Source organism: Sander vitreus, chromosome 15 (genome assembly GCF_031162955.1).
Source record: "Sander vitreus isolate 19-12246 chromosome 15, sanVit1, whole genome shotgun sequence".
NCBI lineage: Eukaryota > Metazoa > Chordata > Actinopteri > Perciformes > Percidae > Sander > Sander vitreus.
In genome coordinates, this window is record NC_135869.1 from 2,506,009 (window position 1) to 2,527,555 (window position 21,547).

Sequence of the window (21,547 nt, forward strand, 5' to 3'; positions counted from 1 at the left end):
TGCTCCTGTCCCAGCCGTTCGATTACACTACAAGAGGTCTGTGCTCTGTATCGGATTTTAGCAAGACCTTTTGATTGCATATCTCACCTCCCGTTTTCTCCCCCTTTATCCTGCAGTTCTTAGGAGCTTTCTGGAAGCCGTTTCCTTTAATCACAACACCAGACAATAAGAAGAAATCTTTCGGTGAGTCCTGCTGTTTTACTTTATTTTTTTTGTGTGATGCTATGCAATGTGATCAGGATGTTTGAAGTGTGTGCATGTGCAGTGTGATCGCTATTAGAGCATGGAGAATGTGACAATTTCGTTTAAAACCCTAGGAATTGCACTCTGTCAATTTGGCGCATTCTCTAAATTCAGACTATTCAATCTGGTCAAAACATTGCATATCTTCAACAAAAATATTGGCGGTGATCAGTTCTTTTTTTTTTTTTTTAAATGTAAAAAGTATTTTAAGACTGCCCGCACCTTAATGCACATAGGCTAATCTCTGCTGTGCTACTCCCTTTCATACATTCAGGCCTAGTGTGATCAGTATTATTATTATAAGGCTATTATTTTTAATATTATAAATTATTATGTAGCCTAATTTTACATTTCGACGTCATATTGTTTGGAATTTCCGTTTACAAAAACAGTGTAGACTGCAAACACAATGTTAACGCAATTGAATCGTCAATGTTTTTTGTTTTTTTTCACTGGTAGACGATTCTCTTCATGGAATTTTTTTTTTTTTTAAAACCCAACTGAATTTCTAGAAAGTGCAGGTCGTGTGTGTGTGTGTGTGTGTGTGTGTGTGTGTGTGTGTGTGTGTGTGTGTGTGTGTGTGTGTGTGTGTGTGTGTGTAATATCATGTAATGACACGTGCTAATGTAATATAAGCCAGAGGTGTGAAGGGCAGTGTGATGGCCGCGGGTTACAGCCGCAGCAGGAGACATACCGGGGTCACTTCATCATTTGATAAGACAGTTATTAAAACTGCACTGTAATAATGAGCCTATAATGCTAACACAAGCAGTAATAATAGCAGCCTAATAACAGTAATGAAACTATCACTAACCGCAGCATAAAATGAAGTCACAGTTGTAAAAATGCTTAAAGTGATTTTCATTCAGACCACCTAGAGGAACAAACATTACAAATAAGTATACATTCTACCTAGCCTACATCCTTAGTGTTGAATATTTTAGCATTGGCATTTACAGCAACACACTGTTTCGATTCAGTAGCCTACAACTGTGTGAAATATGATTTTAAATCCCGTAGTCGGAGGAAATTCCTGTGTGTCATCCTCCGTGGCCTACATGTCTGAAGTCCTGGGGGAGGGAAACAAGAAAGAAAAAATGGAAAGAGGATTTCCATGGCTCTGCAAGGCAGAGAGTTTCAGTTGTGAAACCCAATATCCGTGACTCAATTCGAAACACGGAGCCGTCGATGCGCGTCTGCCATCCAAGGAAAATAAAGAGCAGGAGCCATCGTTTACAAGCACCGGCGTGCTTTTACAAGTCAATACATACATGCAATCCGCTCTGCTTATTTCTCCACATGCACGGCTCTTCCCACACTCTTGCTCAGTGGGAAAAAAGGAACCAAAAAAAAAGCTGATTAGTGGCTTGGTTAATGAGTAATGAGGTTTTTTCAGCAGCAGTTAGCAAATCCTTCAGTCCTTACAAAAGGTGGTTTGAAGGAAAAGTTGCAGACGGACACATTTCAGGCTCCCACCTTCCACCTACACGGAGCTCATCCTCTCTTTTCAGCAGCCCACAGCAAATGCTATCTGTTTTAAAGTTGGGCTGTTTACACACACACACACACACACACACACACACACACATCCGCTGCTGGGTGCTAGAAAACTCATAAATCTTACGTAGCCATAAACGACAGGGGTAGCGTTCTGAATAATAAAAATAGAGGGAAGTGGGAGAGAGAGCTCTAGAGACACACATAGTGTTGTAGCAGTGTGTGTGTGTGGTGTTGGTATGAAAACATAGTAGGCCTAAGACACCTTATTTTCATTTCCATTTTGGTCTCACCTCTCTGTGTCTCTTTCCTTCTGGGGTTTCTTGTCACTGCTGCTTTTTTAGCCTACTTCACCTCTTTTTTGAAATGTTGTTGCACTTTGCTCCTGTCTTCCTCCACTGTGTCAAAGCACAGAGAAGAACACGGACTATCGTGTTCTTCCTTCAAAAAGACCTGGAAGTGGAGAATTTAAGGTTTCCCTCGCAGCCATGCAGCGCCCTTATATCTGCATATGTCATGGGCTACATTATCTTTTTTTCCTTTTTTACCTTTTGTTGATTTCTTACATTTTTACTTTTTGTACCTTTTATGTCAGTTACACTATGGCCTCCTTTCTTTCTTTCTTTTTTACCATTTTCTGTGCATATGTAGCAGCAGGGGGAGACAAGGTGTTGAAATCCTAACAATATAGACTATATACTGTATATATTTCTACAGGAAGTGATGAGCTGCAGGAGGGGCCCTGTAAACATAGTAATAATAAAAATCACATTTTCTGGAAAAGTAATGAGCGAGAGGGCAAGAAAGAGAGCAACAGTCTTGTTGCCTGTAAACATGTCACCAAATATTATCAAATGAATTCACCAAATTGGCACAAACAGGTGTTTGATAGGTGATACCTCCCAAAAGAGTAACAGATCTTCAACATATCTTCACTCACTTAACTCATGGATCTTGGATCTGGATCTTTCAAAGAAATAGTAGCATATGTTTACATTTCCACTGACTGTCCAACTTGGTGTAAATATATACCAAGTCAGTTGAAATTTTTAATATCAGCCATTAAGAATATATTTGATGTAAGCCTTAACATTTGCCATCCAACAGATGAATATATAGCCTAATACAGTGAAGGCATATGAAATAAGAGCTGATCAACTGTTTACTTTAGCCTCTTTAGTTTGGCAAAAACTTCAACGTGTTGTTACTGTAACAATGTTCAAAGATTAGGTCTACTAATACAGCTCCTGTGCTTCTTTATTTATTAGACTGTGGTATTTTATATTTTGCTTTTGTCACGTGTGAAATTATGAGCCTATAGATTTAGACTGCAGAGTAGTTTGATCTTAGTAGGCTACCTAATTTCTATTTACATGGTTTTGAGTATAAGCCACAGCCAAACTCAGTGAAAATGAACTGCTAGCCCCTGGAAATGAAACTTATATATTAAAATTGTCTAAGGCTGTTATCTATGTCCTTCTGATCCTGTTCACCACCCTAAACAACATCATAGCCAACAATAGGCTACAGTTACCTATACATAAGTCTTATGTCTTTGGCATAGCCTACTAATTAGAAATGAAGGAGAAAGACAAAGATGGACTGTCCAATCCAAACAGGAAGCCCATGCTGTTTAAAATCAGCGTTTTTGCGAGGGAGAGAGAGAGAATTGTAAACAACCTGTATTGATATTAGGCTATACAAGTTACTCAAAAGTTTACCTGGTGAAAAAAGCCAGTTGTGGGCTGTAGGCCTATGTTAACATGCATCAAATTCCAATTTTAAAGAGTTAATTCTGAGCTAATAGCAAAATTATAGGCTACTAGGATACCCTATGTCTGGTTGTAGGACTAACACAAGTGCCTGCGTGTTTCACTTGCAGCCAGTGAAATTAGCATAATTTGTAAGTGACGCTGGGATGTTTGATGGGGGAATCAACGCGTCCGCAAGTCAAGCCCCGTTATTTCCTCCGTTACACCCCCGTGAGCGTTGCTGGTACCCGGACTTGTTGTCAACAACATAATGATAATACCTACTGGGATACTACCATCAGAATTATTCTACTCCTCTAGGCCTAGTATAGGCTATCGTTGCTGCCGCTAGCCGTGTGGAATAAGCCCCAAAACTGTAGCCTTCCAGAGACCGAAGCGAGGCGGGAGCTCAGACCCAGACGCGGCTGGAGAGAGGCAGGAGACCCGGGAAGACTGAGAGAGGGGAGAAGGAGAAGGGGAATAAAAAAAAAAAAAGAAGGGAGCTCAACCCCCAGAAATGCGATGGGGTGACATTTTGTGGCGGACTGACTGAGTGGCTGTGTGAGCGACAGAAGCTAAAAAAGAAAGAAATTTGAGGCCATTGTTATCAGCCAGCAGCGGTGCAGGCAGCGCTGGTGCTGGGGCGGAGGGTGGAGGGCGGGTGGGGGGTGGGGGGCGCGAGCAGGCAGCAGGCAGGCTCCCGGTAAGCTTGTTCAGCTCGTGCGCTAGCTTGCCTGCCTGTAGCCTATTAGCCTATACCAAAGCCCGTCCGTTATTTCTGCCCGTGAATCGAGTCCTTCATTGACGTCTTGAGTCCGCCAGCCGTTCATGCCACACGGTGTCCGCCCACGCGCAGCCCGGTCCGCCGCCGCTGCTGCTGTTGGCTCCAGGAGGTGTTGTGGTGGTGGTCGCGAGCAGCACTGCTAGTCTCGAGACAGCCCCGGAGGAGCAGCGGGTTTGCGGAGAGAAGAAGAGGAGGAGGAGGAGGAGAGAAGAACGGACGAGAAAGCGAGCGGATTCGTTATTTATTTATTTATTTAATTATTTATTATTGTTATTGATTACCTAGTGAACGTGCGTGAGGACTAATCTGTGATGCGGTGTTGCTGGGTCCGTGCCGGACTGGACCGGGACCGCCGGTGCTAAAGAAGGTAAGGAGCATCACCGGCAGGCAGGAAGGCCAGCCGGTAATACACGAGCTCAAACAACAAACCCGAAATACAGAGTGTTTGTTCGCTGTGCGGTTTGTGAACGGCGGAGTGGCTGGCTCACTGATTTATGGCCCGTATGACTTCAATCCCGGTTCAAGAAGAGTTCACAATGCTTTAAGCTGCCGTAGCCTACTACCCGCCACAAGCAGCCCCCCTTCTTCTTTCGGCCTTCCATCTCTGTCCTTTTTGTTTCTGTTCTTTAGCCTCTCATTTCTTATCCTATTCTGTCCATGCCTCTTACTCACTTAAAGCTATTTATTCACAAAGCAGTGGCTGACCATTTTTCTCTTTTAGATGATCTCCCTGATGGATACCTATTTTCTGGCCTCCGTTTTATTATTATTTTGCTATTAGCCTATCTCACATTTTATTTCACAGTAAAATGTTTTGATGCTGTAATTTTATTCACACATGGGGCTTCACTGTTTGTTCATTTCAGCCTAAATCGGGGCAATGGACATAGCAACAAAAGCTCTGATCTGGCCAATCTTTTATTGTTTATGGGCTCGGCTCCATATAATTGGCCCCTCTCTCTCTCTCTCGCTGTGTGTGTGTGTGTGTGTGTGTGTGTGTGTGTGTGTGTGTGTGTGTGTGTGTGTGTGCGTGTGTGCGTGTGTGTGTGTGTTTGTGTGCGTGTGTGTCTGTTAATAGGATAAGGAATACGTGAATTATGTTAATGCATTCTCTCCATGTCTCCCTGCCTGCATTGCTCTTCTCATGGCAGGCGCCATTTGTAATTTTATATCCCAGGATAAGGATAAAACACAGACACTGGACACCACTGGCCGACCTCTCCCCCCCCTCTCCCTCCCTCTCCATCTCTCTCTCTCTCGCTCTCTCTCTCTCTCTCTCTCTCTCTCTCTCTCTCTCTCTCTTGTTTTTGTTTGGGTGGCTGTTTCTCTGTCAGTATAAGTGGATTATTCAGGGAGGCGTCTAGTAAAGTTGGTGATTGTATTAAGCTTTAGCCCTACAAGCAAGGGGCAGAGACATTACGTGTCCCGTTTAATGGCGATACAGCGATATGATTTAATAACATATTCCTCCTACACTAACTGCTACGGTCTCTCTCTCTCTCTCTCTCTCTCTCTCTCTCTCTCTCTCTCTCTCCTTGGGACTATTCCTTAGAGTAAATAATTAGGATTCCAGCTTGTCTCCTAGAAAGATAAATGGCTGACATCTGTGACGTGCTGAGAGCTGGAGTATGGCTGGACTCTCTAATCACAAAAACGAATAATAGTAGGCTAATATATAAAAAACAAAATTATTAGGCTATAGGTTATATTTATATAAATCGGGCAATTTTAACCCATTCTGAAAACATTCGCATCTGAAATATGACTTGTGCAGGCCTATGTGTTGTTTTATGTCGGCAAAAACATCCTTGTTTTTATGGCTTTGATTCTCTCTGATTTTTGCTCTTTTTATTGCTATTTGTTTATTTAGGAAATGTAGCCTATAATCGGCGACTGGTGTTTAAAACAATAATTGTATCCTACTGCAGTCTATACCTTACTTAAATTAAAATGAACATTTAGTAGGCTATAGCCATACAAGCAGACAACATCATTTCAGATTTTCTGTCAGGTTTGTTTTCGTAGCTTTTTGCGTAGACCTGATAGCTATCTAACGAAATAACGGTGTCACAGTATCTTCGCACACGCTTTAGCTATTTTTTTAAAATGTATTTTTATTTGTTGGGTTTCTACAGGCCCAGGCTATTTGTCCACAATGAAACACGGAAGTAGCTTTAATTTTATAACAGTTTTAAATAGACTTGATGGCTGTCTGTGTGGGCCGGTGTTCTGATATTAACCCAGAGAGTTCATGATTGGTAGCATAACATTGACTGGATGAGCCTCAGTAGTTAGCTTTAGCGCTAGCCCTCCGCAGGCTCAGTTAAGTGTCAGATGGCAGAGCCAGCAGAGCCGCTTCTTCCCGTTAAACATTTTATCTCCAGAGGAGAAATGAATGCCAGGTGCTCTCTCGCGCCTGACAACTCGGCCTCTCGCGGCCAGAGGCCCACCCCAGCGCTGAGCACGAGATAGGAAGCCTATGGGGGCTCACACTGCCGTTTGCTTTTCTTCCTGTTTTTCCCGGGGCTCTGATTGAGCACTCGGCCCTAATAAATCACTGACTCGTGAAGCTTCTTCCGGGCTTTCTTTCTTTACCCTATCTATCTATCTATCTATCTATCTATCTATCTATCTATCTATCTATCTATCTATCTATCTATCTATTTATGAGTCTCTTTTGTGTAAACCCAATTCCAAGTGTTTTGTTTATTTATTTATTTATTTTTCATCCTTTTCTTTTAAACATACCGTAGACTATATGACGGCCATATTAACCAAATAAAAGCGTCTGAAATGATTGGCCTAATTCTAACCCCGATTTCCCATAACCAGACTGTTTTCTGAAACATGTCCTAGATCACTTTCTTCAGCAGAGGGATTTTCACGTCTCATTATGCCAGTTATACGCTTTTCTTTGTTTCTCTGAAAAATCTTAATAGCGTGCAATAATAGGCCTAGCCTATGTATAACTGCCATGTTTCTTCTGGCCTGTTAAAAAACCTCCTCTGATGCAAGTGTAGCCTGTTATTCAGCAGCAACGATTGTTTCCGGAGATATGAGTGAGGTAACAGCCGAGCAGACGGAATATAGTAAATCATATGTGGAAAGCAGAGGTTGACAGAAATAGGCTACCTACATCAGTCACGAAGGAAAATAGATACAGGCCACTTCACTGCCGCCATTACACAACAAAATGTCACGTTCAGCTCGAATAACAGCAGCCATGGTGGGATAGTGCTTTATTAGAAAAACATCATTCTAGGCTTTATGAAAATAACGTATAGGCCATCGAATAAGTCGAAAACTACGACATACAGCCATGCCTAAAACAACAGTAAACAGCGATTTGGTTGAATTTTATTCTTAAATTCAAAGGTGAAGCATTGCCTTCAATCTTGAAATAAATGCTGAAAAATTAGAATAATTACTCAATAACAATAATAACTACTTATTCTACAAATAGTACCACTATTAATAATATGAGTAGATGGACTAGTATTTTACCACTTAATAATAATAATAATAATAATAATAAAAACGTGTAATTACTACTAAATGAGTTAAGGTAAATGTATATGGAAAGTTAACATTTATAAGTGTATGTATGTTTTCATGTAGCCTATGTGTGTGTGTGTGTGTGTGTGTGTGTGTGTGTGTGTGTGTGTGTGTGTGTGAGAGAGAGAGAGAGAGAGAGAGAGAGAGAGAGAGAGAGATGGAACACAGATTGCCCTCCTTGTGCCTCCTCCACTGGAGCATCTGCAGGCTGTGCACTGTGCTCATAAGGGAGGGGGAGGGTAAGGGGGGGGATGAGGAAAGAAAAGCAGTGGTTTCTATTCATGTCATGGCGCCTTTCATGAGAGGAAGATGGATTTATCTCTCTTATTTCTTCATTCTGCCTCTCCTAACCTTTTAGGTCAGATTGCAGCGGACCACTGGAGAGACACCGTCACGTGACCCCCGGTACCAAATGGTCTTCCGGCAGTGGCTCTCAACAAGGACCGGAGCACAAGAAGACGCCGCCACTTCTCTCAGAAATGCAGAAGACAACATACTACGACAACTCCTCTGCGCTTTTTGGTGGCTACTCGTCCTACCAGGTGCAGGGGGCGGCAGCGGCAGCAGCAGCCGCCAACGGCTTTGGGGGCTACGATGCACCGGTCCCAGTGTCCCACCATCAGCCGGCCTTCCAGTCAGCGACCCATCTGGATGTGGATTCGTACCAGCGGTCGGCCTGCTCTTTACAGTCACTGGGCAGTAACAGTGGCCACCAGCAGCAGCAGCAGCAGCTAGCCAAGACCAAGGAGCTGAATGGCAGCTGCATGCGGCCCAGTCTGCCGCCTGAGCACCACCCCGGCTCCCAGGTGTCCCCCCCACTGCCCCCCAACCCCAGCAACGGCAATACTGGGGCTCAGCAGCCGGGGGGCAGTGCTGGGGCCTCTTCGGCCTCTAAATCAGGCCCCAATAAGTTGTCTAATTCTTCCTCCTCCACATCGTCCTCCACATCGTCCTCCTCCTCCTCACTGCCCCCCAACCCGACGATGGCCAAGCAGATCTTTCCCTGGATGAAAGAGTGTCGACAGGCGACCAAGCAGAAAAACTGTTCCCCCAGCAACAACTCTGGCAACGGTGTGTTAGTCTACACCTGTCTCTATCCCTCTGTCTTTGCTTTCATTTGCCCTCCATTGCACCACAGAAACAACATGGCTACTTAGTCCTCCTACACCTCTCTCTCTCTCTCTCTCTCTCTCTCTCTCTCTCTCTCTCTCTCTCTCTCTCTCTCTTACTCTCCCTTGTTTTCCTTTCTTCTGTTCCTTCTGTCCTCGTTCCTTTTCTTTCTTCCTTCATTTTCCTTCCTCATTAGCGCCTTTTTTCCTATTATCCTGCCTCCTCCTTCCCATCACCACATCCCTCTTTCCTCACCTCTCTTATCAACATCCTCTTTCAAGCCCCAGATCCCCAGAGGATTTAAACGTGTTTTTCAGACTATTATGGCATAACAGGTTTCCACAGTCAGTGGTTCAGACAGGCAACTAGTCAAGCTGGTTATCTGTAGCTGGTGAGTCAGTCTGCTAATATTGCTTTTAAATGAACTTAAGTAGCTGGATCCACTACAGCATTTATACTTCTCCCTGAGGAAGCATGTTAGGATGCTGAAAAGGTTGAGCGTAAAATCAAAATCAATTCTGCTTTGCATCTTCACACTGAAGTTATTTGATTGAGTCTTTTGAATGACTAAAGCTCATCAGTAGACTAACTGTCAAATCCCTAAATATGGCAAGCAGTGAATAGTATTAATAAAATATGGATGTTTGGATCAAGATCTAAACACAACTTGCGCTTTCTTTTTATTTTTTTAGATTATTATTTTTTGTGCATTTAGGCCTTTATTAGTGACAGCTTAGGCATGAAAGGGGAGACAGAGGGGGGATGACATGCAGGAAAGTGCTGCAGGTTGGAATCAAACCCGCAACATCTGCGTCGAGGACTGAGCTTCTATTTATGGACGCTCGCTCTAGGCCACCCAGGCACCCTTGCGCTTTCTCTTTAAGCGTTGGATGAATTACACTATTATGTCTGTGTGTTAAGTGCAGAGCTGGAGTCAGGAGCTTAGCATTAAGAAGGATCCAGCCAGGCTGGTTCTGTCTGAAGTGAAATAATACACCTACTAACACCTCTAAAGCTCACAAATACCAACCAATTATCACATTTTATTTTGTGGTTTTAGAGTTACATAATGAAACTTTCTATATAACTATTTCTTGGCAAACAACAGCCAGGTGTAGAGACTTCTTGGAGGCTTGTCATCGCAACAATGTTGCCAGGTTTGGCTGCATCATGCCTGTACAGAGATCTAAAACCTGTGGTCATGGACCGTATCTGGCAACTGGAGCTATAGTCGGAGACACTGCACTAGGGACTGCGCGGATGGATACAGTGGTGTTCATCAAGAAATAGTTCTAAAACCACCTGAAACTGAGGGGAAAAGAATAAGAGACAATCAAACATTTGAGAAAAGGTATATCTGGAATATTGCTGAAACAACTTAATCACAGTAAAGCTGCCCCCTCTAATCTATATGTCGACTAATCAGATGTTTTGGTCTTAGTTGAAGATTTTTGTATGCTTTCTCATGCTAAATGACTTATTTCAAAGAAACTTATAAGCACATCTCCGGTGAACACAATATTTAAAGTGGTGGTTTTGAGTGATTCTTTGTGGTGAAACAGTTTCACAGATCTATCGATTAAATCAACTAATTGATTGGTCGACTAAAAATGTCATTATTCAAGGACAGCCCTAAATAGCAGGACCAGTTGAGAGGAGAAAGGTAGAGAGAGACACAAGGAACAGAGAGAGAGAGAGAGATTTGGCGTTCAGTCAGTATAAAATGACCGAAAGAAGTTGGACTGGATACAGAATGAATCGATGTTGCCTGAGCAGTCAGGGATTCATTACAGTAACATTCGAGTCAGTTATAGGACAGTCTGGCTAACCGGCTGGCACAAACCAGCAGTCAATAGCCTGCACACCTTACTCTATTCATTTACTTCCTCCTCTTCACCCAGCAACTCCTTTCCTTGCTCTCCACCCTCTGGTGATTACTTGCCTTCCGATTGCTCTCCTTCCTCCCCTCCCTGCCCTCCTCTGTCTCCTCCTCCTCTTCATCTCCTTTTTGCACCTTCTTGGAAAGCCACAGCAAGAAGGAAGACATTAACAGGGTGAATTTAAATGTCATGTACGATAACAGATGAATAGATTTTCAGAGAGAGGGAGAATGACATGCAGACATTTGAAATGGAAGATATTAACAAATGGGAAAAGAAATACAACAGGATGATGAATTTGAATATCTTCTGCATGTCTGATAACAGGCAAAGAAAACAACCGTCGAGGCAGACAGATATTAGAATTGGTAGTTATAAATGGGAAAAAATATGCTCTTCCATAATGAATATGAGTCTCATATTTGCATTCAAAACACTTTCAATTGACTGGGCAGAGAGTTGAGAGGAGATTAGACTGTTTATTGATGAGAATTTGAAACAATCATTATGAGAATGTCTCTGCCTCAGTGAGACAGATGACATGATGGTTACCTCTCCTACTTTTGTCTCCCATCTATAGAAATAAACACTAGAGTCAACTGTTTATTCTGTTGAGAGAGAGAAAGAATAATGGAGAGATAGGGTCTCAGTGCTTGCTTTGAACTCTCGTGCATCAGCTTATATGTATGAACACATGGCAAGGAAGGAGCAACATATTCATAACAGAGGCATAGTGGGCGTATACTCACAGAGAGAGATGTAAGAGGCACTGAAGTTCAGCACTACTGTTTAGTATGGAATAAACACCAAGATGGAAACGACACCAGATCAGGGCTAGCCAAGTATCATCTGTTGTTGTTTAAGCCTATACTTTAGCGGCCATTTGGTTCAGAAGCAAAACCTCGCTGTGACAAATGGATCCTTCAGAATTGCTGGGTTTAAATGATGTAGTGGCTTGTGACATTTATGCTCATGGCACATGATGGAAAAACCTCTCAAGTCTTTTCACACCAATCGGGAAAGATGAAAGAAAAACTTTTTTTCCGTATAGCTCTGGCCATTGCCTCTGTCATTATAATACACTTGTACACACCTAAGTTATTGCTAGGATCTTGAATCGCAGAGGGGGAATTATTCCCAAAGCTAAACATCCATCACAGTTTAGAGACCGACTTCCTACTTCAACTTCAACTGACTGTACTTGCCTAGTTGTGCGCAGTCGAACAAGTGACTTCCATTTCCTGTGCAACTGAAGGGTTATTCACAACATTACTCACTTTGGGTTTGATGCTACACTCAGTTGCCAGTTTATTAGGTACACCTAGCTAACTTCCTGGAGGTTATAATGTTCAGGTTTTGTTGAAACCGTTGTAGAGAGGTATTTTGGAGGATTGATTCAATTTTATTTATAATGTCAAATCCTAACAGAAGTTATCTCAGGACACTTTACACATAGAGTAGGTCTAGACCACACTCTGTAATTTACAGAAACCCAACAATTCCCCCCAAGAGCAAGCAGTTGGTGCGACAGCTGCAAGGAAAAACTTCATTTTTACAGAGAAAAACCTCGGAGAAAACCTGACTCTTGGTGGGCGGCCATTTGATGCTGCCGTTTGGATGTAATTTGTGGTGCTGTTGAACTGTATTGCGTTATACTGACAGGTGTTTCTATTATTTACTCTACCCTCTTTGTCATAAATGGGTTGGAGATCATATTAGAAACACCCCTCAGTAAAATGTAATATAATTTAGCAGCACCAAAGGGCAACTTCCAAAATACCCATGAAGTTGCATCAACACATCTTTAAAACAGTTTCAACAATAAGTGAACATTATAACCTTGATGAAGCACTGTTGCAGTACACTGCATTAGGTGTACCTAATGGCAACTGGGTGTATATATCTGGTTAACTGTCAGCTTGTTTACAACCTGTCTTCACATGAGGACTCGTGTTTGTTCACCTGTATTGTGACTGATGTTGCCGTGTTCCAAGATGGCAGCAGTGTGATGAACTCAATGTTATCATAAACAATATGACTAAAGGCCAGACATGCTGAAGAATGGCACTGATTTGGAAAATGATGAAGAAGAGCTTTTCCATTTCTCATACAGGCTGCTTCAATTCTGAATTCTAAAACCTATTGTGCAGTTTATTAGGGCTGTCTTTGACTATATACGATGTTTCGTCTGTAAAACAGTTTCTCCACAAAGTACCATGCCAAAGCCCTACTTTAAATCTTGTGTTTACCAAAAATGTGCTCATATGTTTCTTGAAAATAAGACATTTAGCATTGAAAAAGCATAAAAAAACATGGCTAATCGACTATTTTACAGTTACCGTTATTTTCCATTTCTAATTGTTGGAGTAAATGGGCATGTGTGAAAGGGGCTTTAGAATCTTCTGAACACCCAGGCTGTTTTTGTCTAAACATACATTTGACTGATAAAGGAGTGACAGAAGCTGATTTGAGGTTTACCAGCTTTCATGGCGTGCAAACAAATGACGTGAAGCACACTGCAAACTTGTCTTTTAACGTATTTTTTGACGGAACACTTTATTGACCAACTATCACGTCGAGGTGTACTCACTTAAACACGTCCTATAAAGTAGTGACCGCAGCTGGTGGATGCGAGGTTTAGCAGACTCTGTGGCCTTAAGACAAAATTATTAGCTAGCCGCTGACAGTAACATACACACTGCCTTATATATTACTTGCACTCACCAAGAGTGACTAACAATGCACCAGTAGCCCCGGGGTCATGGCATAAACAACAGTGGTAACAGTTGAAGTGTCTGAGCAAGCCTCTGAATACCCTTCGTCTCTATGAGGAGTTAGTATAACTTTAACGTAAATGTGGTGAGAAGCTTGACTTTTCTTGGCGAGCTGGTTGAAGTGAGTGCAGGTCAGTTCCTGCTCGTCGTCCTTGTGCTGTGGCAGCTGTTGCTGTGGGGGGTTGGTCTTTCCAGCCAAGATGTAATTTAGCTGCCCTCGGCCAGCATCGGGCCCTCCGTCCCTTAATAACTGTCACTGTTATGAAGTGTTGACAACTAATATCAAGGGATAATTCAGCCGGCAAACCCGGACCCCCTCTGCTTTATTAAGAACATGAATGCTTTCAATTTCCTCCAGCATGCAGCCTGCAGAGTGTTTCAATCTCTCTTCCTCTCTGGCTCTCTCAATTTTCCTTCATCCTTTTACCTGTTTCTTACTATATCCAATCCTTTCTTCCTTTTTTGTAAATGCCTCCTGCTTTTACCCTCTTGATTTTTTTTGTGTGCCCCGGTTTCTTTTTTGGGGGGGTATAGTCCTGTTTCATTATTCCTCTATTTTTTTCTCACTTGCCTTTCTCTGTGTAATGGTGTGTCTTCTCTCCTCAGCGTCAGGAGGAGCTGAGAGTGGCAGCAGCGGGGAGAAGAGTCCTACGGGCGGATCGTCAGCGTCATCTAAGCGGGCCCGTACGGCGTACACCAGCGCCCAGCTGGTTGAGCTGGAGAAGGAGTTCCACTTCAACAGGTACCTGTGCCGGCCGCGGCGCGTGGAGATGGCCAACCTGCTCAACCTGTCCGAACGCCAGATCAAGATCTGGTTCCAGAACCGACGCATGAAATACAAGAAGGACCAGAAGTCCAAGGGCCTGAGCTCCAGTTCTGGAGGGCCCTCACCGACTGGCTCCCCACCCCTGACCATGCAGTCCTCCGCCAGCTTCCTCAACTCAATGCACCCCATGGGAGGGGGAGGTGGGGGAGGTGGAGGAGGCTACGACGTCCCCTCTCCGCCATCCTTTGGCAAGCCCCACCAGGGAGTGTCTTACTCCATGTCCACTGCCTACTCCAATGTCCCCATGAAGGGCTGCCCCCCCCAACAGAAGTATGGCGCCCCAGACCAGGACTACGGCGACCCCCATCCTCACCACGGCCTTGTGCAGGCCAACAACGCTGGCTACGGGACTCCCACCAGTATGCAGGCCAGTCCAGTCTACGTGGGGGGTGGCAGCTATGTGGAACCCATGCCTGGCTCGGGGCCCTCCATGTACGGGCTAAACCACCTCGGCCCCACGCCAACCCACCATCAAACCATGGACTACAATGGCGCGGGGCCTATGTCGGCCACCAACCAGCACCACGTGGGCGGAGGGGGCCCCCCGGGTCCCTGTGACCCACCCACACACCCGACGTACACCGAGCTGTCGGCGCACCACACCTCGACTCAGGGCAGAATCCAGGAAGCACCCAAGCTCACTCACCTGTAGCAGGTTTGGAACAAAATGACAACGTAGGAAATAGCGAAGACGACACAGGACATGTAAGACAACGTGACTCATTAACAGACTAACTAACACGTGGGGACTCTACTGCTGCAACGGGACGGCAGGAGAGACGAAAGGAGACAGACAGGAGCACAAAGGGGAGCAATCAGTGTTTGGTGTTGTCCAACCCACCCCTGTTTCACTGCCTTCTGATTAGGGCTAGAGCTTTTACTGTTACCTTTAAAGTGCAGTTAATTTAATTTAAAAATGACAAGGGTTGTTATCAAGTAGCAGCGACGAACCATTCATGTTGCCGAAAGAGACAATAAAAGGCACATCTCTGCTAAGTAGTGAAATCAATGGTAGTTTCCAAACATTTCCAAGGATTTTTTTAAGCCGGGACCAAACTTACTAACTTACTCTCTACTGAAACCTTACATCGTACAGGAAATGAGGAAACCAAACTTTTAAACCATTTAACAATGCATTATCATTTAGTTTTGACGAAAAAATGGTTAATTTAACTTACACATTCAAAAGTGCTCAGTGTTTTATTATACATTATCAGTGATTGAGTTTTCATTTTAGAACTCTTGGTTTCTTTTACCCATGTTTACACATTTAACATCGACCTTTTTAGAGCAATTTACACTCTGAGAGTCCCAGGCTAGTAAAGCATATTGTAAGCGTGGGAGAAAAAGTGTCCAGTCAATTGTCTCCCATGTCCCCCTGGGGACAATAAATGTCAGGAAGCTCATCTTGTGGCACTGGTGCAGAGACATATCGGCAGCTGTATGGCATAACAGGATCTATGGTGAGAGCACCATTGTTTAGTCAGTATTCATTAGACAGGTAATCTACTTCATGGTCAATCAGAAAACTGCAATACAGACGACTGTACGACCACAGAGCAGAAGTCAGTTTTTTATTAAAAATATTCCTCAGAATGCCCCCGCAAAAAAACCTAACATGAAAGAACAATCTATAGGTTACTCAGCAAAATAATTTCAAAAAAATGTTTGTGTGGGTGGAGCACATTGCAGCAGTAGCTCAGCTAGCATGGTGTTAGAGCTAGTACAGGGTTTAAAATTGTACTTTGATAATAAAATATTCCCCCTTAAGACACACATATACAAACAGCTCTCCCGCCCGCTAAATGAAATCGTTGAAATTTGAATGAGCAGTTAACGAGGTGGTTAGATTTATGACGCTGAGCTCTCTCCCCCTCTAGGCAACACATGTTGTTGTCAGCCGGGCTGAGCTATGTGGAGGCCTCTGCCTCTCCATCAGCGGGAGAGAGAGTGAACAGAAATATATGGCTCGAGCTGGCAGTACTCGTCCTTCCTCTGTTCCTCCTCCTTCCACGAAGAACATAATAACCACTGGATGCTCTCCCCTTCCGCTGTCTCTTTTTGCCTCCTGCCGTACCCGTCTCTGTCGGTCCAGACTGAATCACTACTAACCCTCCGTCTCTTGTCTGTGGCAGCAGCACATGGCTTCTGAAGGAGGCAAAAATCCCCACAATCCGCCACAGACCGCCCCCCCCACCCCTCTCTCTCACACACACACACACACACACACACATACACATCCATCACCCCACTCACCACCCCTCCCATCAATCTAACAGGGTTTAAGAAGCTACAAGCTCAAAGGCTAAACTAGCTCCCATAGACACGCATCTGTGCTAAGCTACACTAGTTCATCACAGCCTCCATACACACACACACACACACACACACACTCACACACACACACACACACACACACACACACACACACACACACACAGCAATGCTAAGCTAGCTTCCATTCGTTGACATACATCCACAGCCAGGTTACGCCAGCTGTTGACATCTTTAAACAAACACAAAGAGAGGACATGGAAGAGACATTTTAATGTTCTTATTTTTAGCACATCATCGACACAGGGTAAATAATAAGAGTGAAGAACACAATTTATTTATGTTTGGGTAAGTCATTACCCTCCTCTCTCTCTCTCTCTCTCTCTCTCTCTCTCTCTCGCTCTCTCTCTATCACTTTGGAACGGTTCACTTGCATTAGCGGACACCAATGCGAAGAAGTCCACATTTTATATTGTTTTGTTTTGTTCTCACATATCTTGACTTTTAACGTGGATACAGGGTATATATTTGAACAAAAATGCATGTCCCAGAAATCGGAGCTGATGTGTATCACACATTTTTAAAACAACTAGGTTGATTTGTTTAAACGATCAGTGAGTGGAGTTTTGGGACAACACACACGTCAGGCTGTTTCAGTCAGTGTTCACGCTGTGTGGGGTTGACCCCCACTACTCTCTCTGCCGTTCTGGAAATCAACCTTTGGTATGTTTTTTTTAAAAGTGCAGATTTACACAAACGTTTTCATCTGGGCATCATTATTGCACTTAGAGTTTACATTTTGATGGTTAAAAGGAAAAAATAATAATAATAAAATCTTATTTTGAAGACGGTAGGCCCTCCAATCAAAGCGTCTTTCGCCAATGTGTGTTCAAGTGAACATTCATATATAAATATTTATTTGTTATAGCCAGTTTAAAAAAGACTTTCTGTTTTGTATTATTATTATTATTTATCCTTCATGTATTTATATCGAGAAAAAATACTGTACTTTTTTAGTATTTACCTGTTATGAAAGAAAAAAAAAAACATTGTGTTTCTTCTTGTCCCTTGTACTGAAGTTACATTTTTTAGTTCTTGTATTTTAGAAGAAAATAAGTAGTTTTTATGTTCCTATAATGACCCTTGTACATACATGTCTTGGCTTGTACAGGGAAAAAGGCATGGGTGGGGATTGGTGACCCATCCGTGCATAGTCTGAAAATTTAGACAAACTATTAGCTGGAAAAAAAGAACAAGTCTTTTTTGGAGAAAAACAACTTATTTCTTTGTCCTTTGTAGCTCCTTTTTCTTTCCTTGTTGAGAGAGTTGTCTGTCGAACAATTCTTTAATAAAATGTTATGTTATTCAGAGATATCGTCAGTTTGTTTATATCCTCAGGTGTTTTGGTAAATAATTATTAAAACATTATCATCTGAAAGGGCAATAACACTTTGTTAGGCAGTGTTACTGTCACGTGGAAAACCCACCAACTCCAGTTGTATTCACTGCCATGGCAACATACAAACAACCCTATGCACTGCTGGCCTCCTATTGGCTGCCAGCGGTGGCAAAAATCACTAATTATGAATTTATTCAAACAATTGCACGCCAGGATTAGGACTCCGTTTTTTTTTTTAAGTAAGTCAAGTTCTGCAGTGGTGCATATTTTGTTGATTATCAACTTTGAAGGATGAACATATTCTTCTAAATCAAAAATTCAACCTACTAAACCAGGGGTCTTCAACATGTTTTAGGCCAAGGACCCCTCAGCTTAAAGTAAGCAAAGCAGGGACCCTCTACTAATGTTGTATTAAATGAAGCTGCATATTAAACTTAAGGTATAGGGCGGCCTAAAGCCTTTACACACAGCTTTTTATGGTGCATGCAATACTAAGGTTTTAAAATAATAATTATTGACACATCCATATCTTTATACATCATGTTTTAATGTTTAACATTCATGTAACACAGTCAATTCTTAGGCTTAACTATCTGTGGATGGTTACCTTAGTAGTCATCAATGTTGTGTAAATTAAAAAAGGAGATACCACAAATAGGCCGATTTATCTTTGCTAATTATATGTTGAACTCATGTTCATGTATATTTTCAGACATATTTTAACTTTTGGAAAAAAAGTTTTTTTTCTTTTTTTTTAAATGATTAAACAATAACTTGGTGGACCGCCTGCAGTAACTCTGAGGACCCCTTAAGGGTCCAGGACCCCCATGTTGAAGATATCTGTAGGCTACTAAACCCTTCAAAATCAGCTGATCTCAATGATAGAAACCAAAACGTGACATTTCAAAGCCATAAGACATTATGTTACCTAAATCCTTTCAAGGTACTAATAACTGTTTAAATCCTGCCCAAATGTTTTTGAAAGCTGTTATGTGACGTGTTCAGCGGATGGTGTGTGTTCTACCCTGATGTGATGGTGGAGGATCTGGTGTAGGTGTGACTTCTTTCCAGCAGCATGTCTCTAGTTCAGGGATGACCTGACACTGATGCCAGTATTGGATATCAGGTCAATCCCTCAGGCTAAAGCATGGCATCACTGTCAGAAAACATTCCCGATAATTACATCTGAAGCCTGGAGCGACATGTAACATGTCAGAAGTAAAAAAAAAAAAAAAAAAATCTTTAACCTTTAGGAAAACTTCCAATCTGCTCTCCTTTATGCCTTACAAACTCGACAGAAAGAAGAAGGTTAAAGTGGCTGCTAGAGTCAGAGTTATTCCGCTACTGTTGCTGGTGGCTGGTATCCATTTACTGTAGGCCTACTGATTGCCAGCACCAATGACATGTCAGATACTGGGCTGCATCCCAGTGAAGGTCTAAGGTCGGATCCAAGAACTATTCCTGAACTGAAACCTGATACCTGTTGCTGCTTGAGAGTCCTCTCTCTGAGAAGGGAACATTGACTTTAGCTCTGCTGTTTTGTCTGATAACTCCAAACTATTGTCACTAACTGTTAAAGCTCAAACTCACTCCAAACTAGTCTTTAGTGTCCAGTATTGTAAAGTATTGCAGCTGCTGTGTTATATATACAGCGCAAACATGCAAGCCCATCCTGCTCAAGTGTCCTTGAGCAATACACTGAAAACCCTGGCCAGAACGATCTGTTCCTCTGCATAAACATTGCTCACGTTATTTCAAGAATCCCAGTTCAATGTAGTCGTGTTCTGGAGCCACTTCTGTGGAACATAAGTGGTCTGACTTAAAATGGTGAGCAAGGCTGTGAAGTGTGGTTGAAAGCTCTGGATAAATCTAGTGAGTGTGCGTGTTAGCCTATCAGACAGTCCAGCAGATGGTGGGAGTTATATACATACATATATATATATATATATATATATATATATATATATATATATATATATATATATATATATATATATATATGACTGGGAACCAAAAGCAGAAAGCTTTAAAACTGAGATAATAGTTCAGATATTTTAGCTTAACATTTCCACTCTTTTCAACTCTCTTTTTCTCTTCTCTTGTTCTCTGTTGCTGTTTATGACTAAAAAAAAGCCCTGAGGCCTGGTCACATGGTTTCAAACCCCCACTCCACTCTCTCTCTCTCTCTCTCTCTCTCTCTCTCTCTCTCTCTCTCTCTCTCTTGCTCTCGCTCTCTCTCTCTCTCTTTAGCACGCGCTTGTGCTGAGAGACCTGAGAGCAGCATAAAACTTGGGACATAAATCAGACTCCCATAAATAATGGCCGTACTTCCCTTTACAACTCCGTTGGACTAACAGACAATAAAAACACCAATAAGCAGAGATTGGATCTAATTTATTGCCTCATAAAAACAGACGGAGAGCTCAGCTCGGCTTCAGCAACGCAGTCACTGCTGAACACAGCACAGCTGTTACTGTAGAACACGCGCTCAGCCAGGTACACACACTGATCTGGAGTCAGATATTATTTTTAGGTAGCCTATATTAGGGAGGAAATTGGTCAAAAAGTTATCTGTCAGATGTGAACAGATGTTTTATCATGCAGTAGCTAATAATAATAATAATAATAATAATAATAATAATAATAATAATAATGATGATCACAATAATAATAATTAGGTCCTATTATTAAAAATAATAATAGAAAAATCCTAGTAATTTACAGAAAAAAATGACTCCATAGACTAAAGGGACTACAATTCACGACCTGTTAGTTGTGAACCGTTTTCTTTTCTTCCTTTATAAAAAACAAACAGAAACAGCACTTGGACTAATCAAAATCTCAATTATTAGTAATTATATTTAAATAAGGTCAAATTAAAACGCAGTTACTGGAATGAAAAGAATTGGTTTACCATCGGCTAAATGAAAAAAGAACTGAAAATAAAATGAAATGAAATATAGTAAAAGTCACTAATCCCCATCTTGGTCGACCAATCCACGAGACGACTATAGCATGAAAAACAACAGCTTCCATTGTCCAACAAAAACTTCCATAAACTTCAGAATTTCACAAAATCGTGGCAGTAAAACGAGATGAAGCAAATGGAACCAAACGGTGCGGTGTACATTGTGATGTTGCAGCCCAGTCAGCAGCTTGAGTCTGCTGGGTTTGGGCTTGTGTTTGCTCTGTGTCCCTGCAGCCTCGGCCTCCTCACTGCCTGCGCTTTCTGCTGCTCTCAATGGCCCTCACTCCCACACACATTTCTACTTGTTCTGCCTGTCAGAGGGCATGGGAAAGAGTGGGAGAATGGAGCTGAGAGCCAAATACCTTCTATCCATTTATCCCTGGTATCTGAGTGGTTTTATTTTTTAACCCAACAGATAAAATATGTCTGCATGACGTGTATATATGAGCGTATTTGCTGCGCGTAAAAGCAGTGTACATATAACAA

The 21,547-nt window shown here is 42.4% G+C and overlaps 1 protein-coding gene across 6 annotated transcripts in view; it reads left to right on the forward strand.

The window, feature by feature from the left end:
* hoxb3a (homeobox B3a) overlaps positions 1-18,064 on the forward strand; it is a 43,712-nt gene extending 25,648 nt beyond the window's left edge. For 4 of the 6 annotated variants that reach the window (XM_078270227.1, XM_078270223.1, XM_078270226.1 and 1 more), the window contains exons 2-4: positions 117-183; positions 8,189-8,901; positions 14,201-18,064. In XM_078270227.1, the coding sequence (XP_078126353.1) occupies positions 8,310-8,901; positions 14,201-15,072 (1,464 nt within the window). In that variant the 5' untranslated portion in view covers positions 117-183; positions 8,189-8,309 and the 3' untranslated portion in view covers positions 15,073-18,064. Of the gene's footprint in view, positions 1-116; positions 184-4,560; positions 4,643-8,188; positions 8,902-14,200 lie in introns of all 6 variants that reach the window. The other 2 variants (XM_078270224.1, XM_078270228.1) reach the window with 1 other exon arrangement.
* The last annotated feature ends 3,483 nt before the right edge of the window (positions 18,065-21,547 follow it).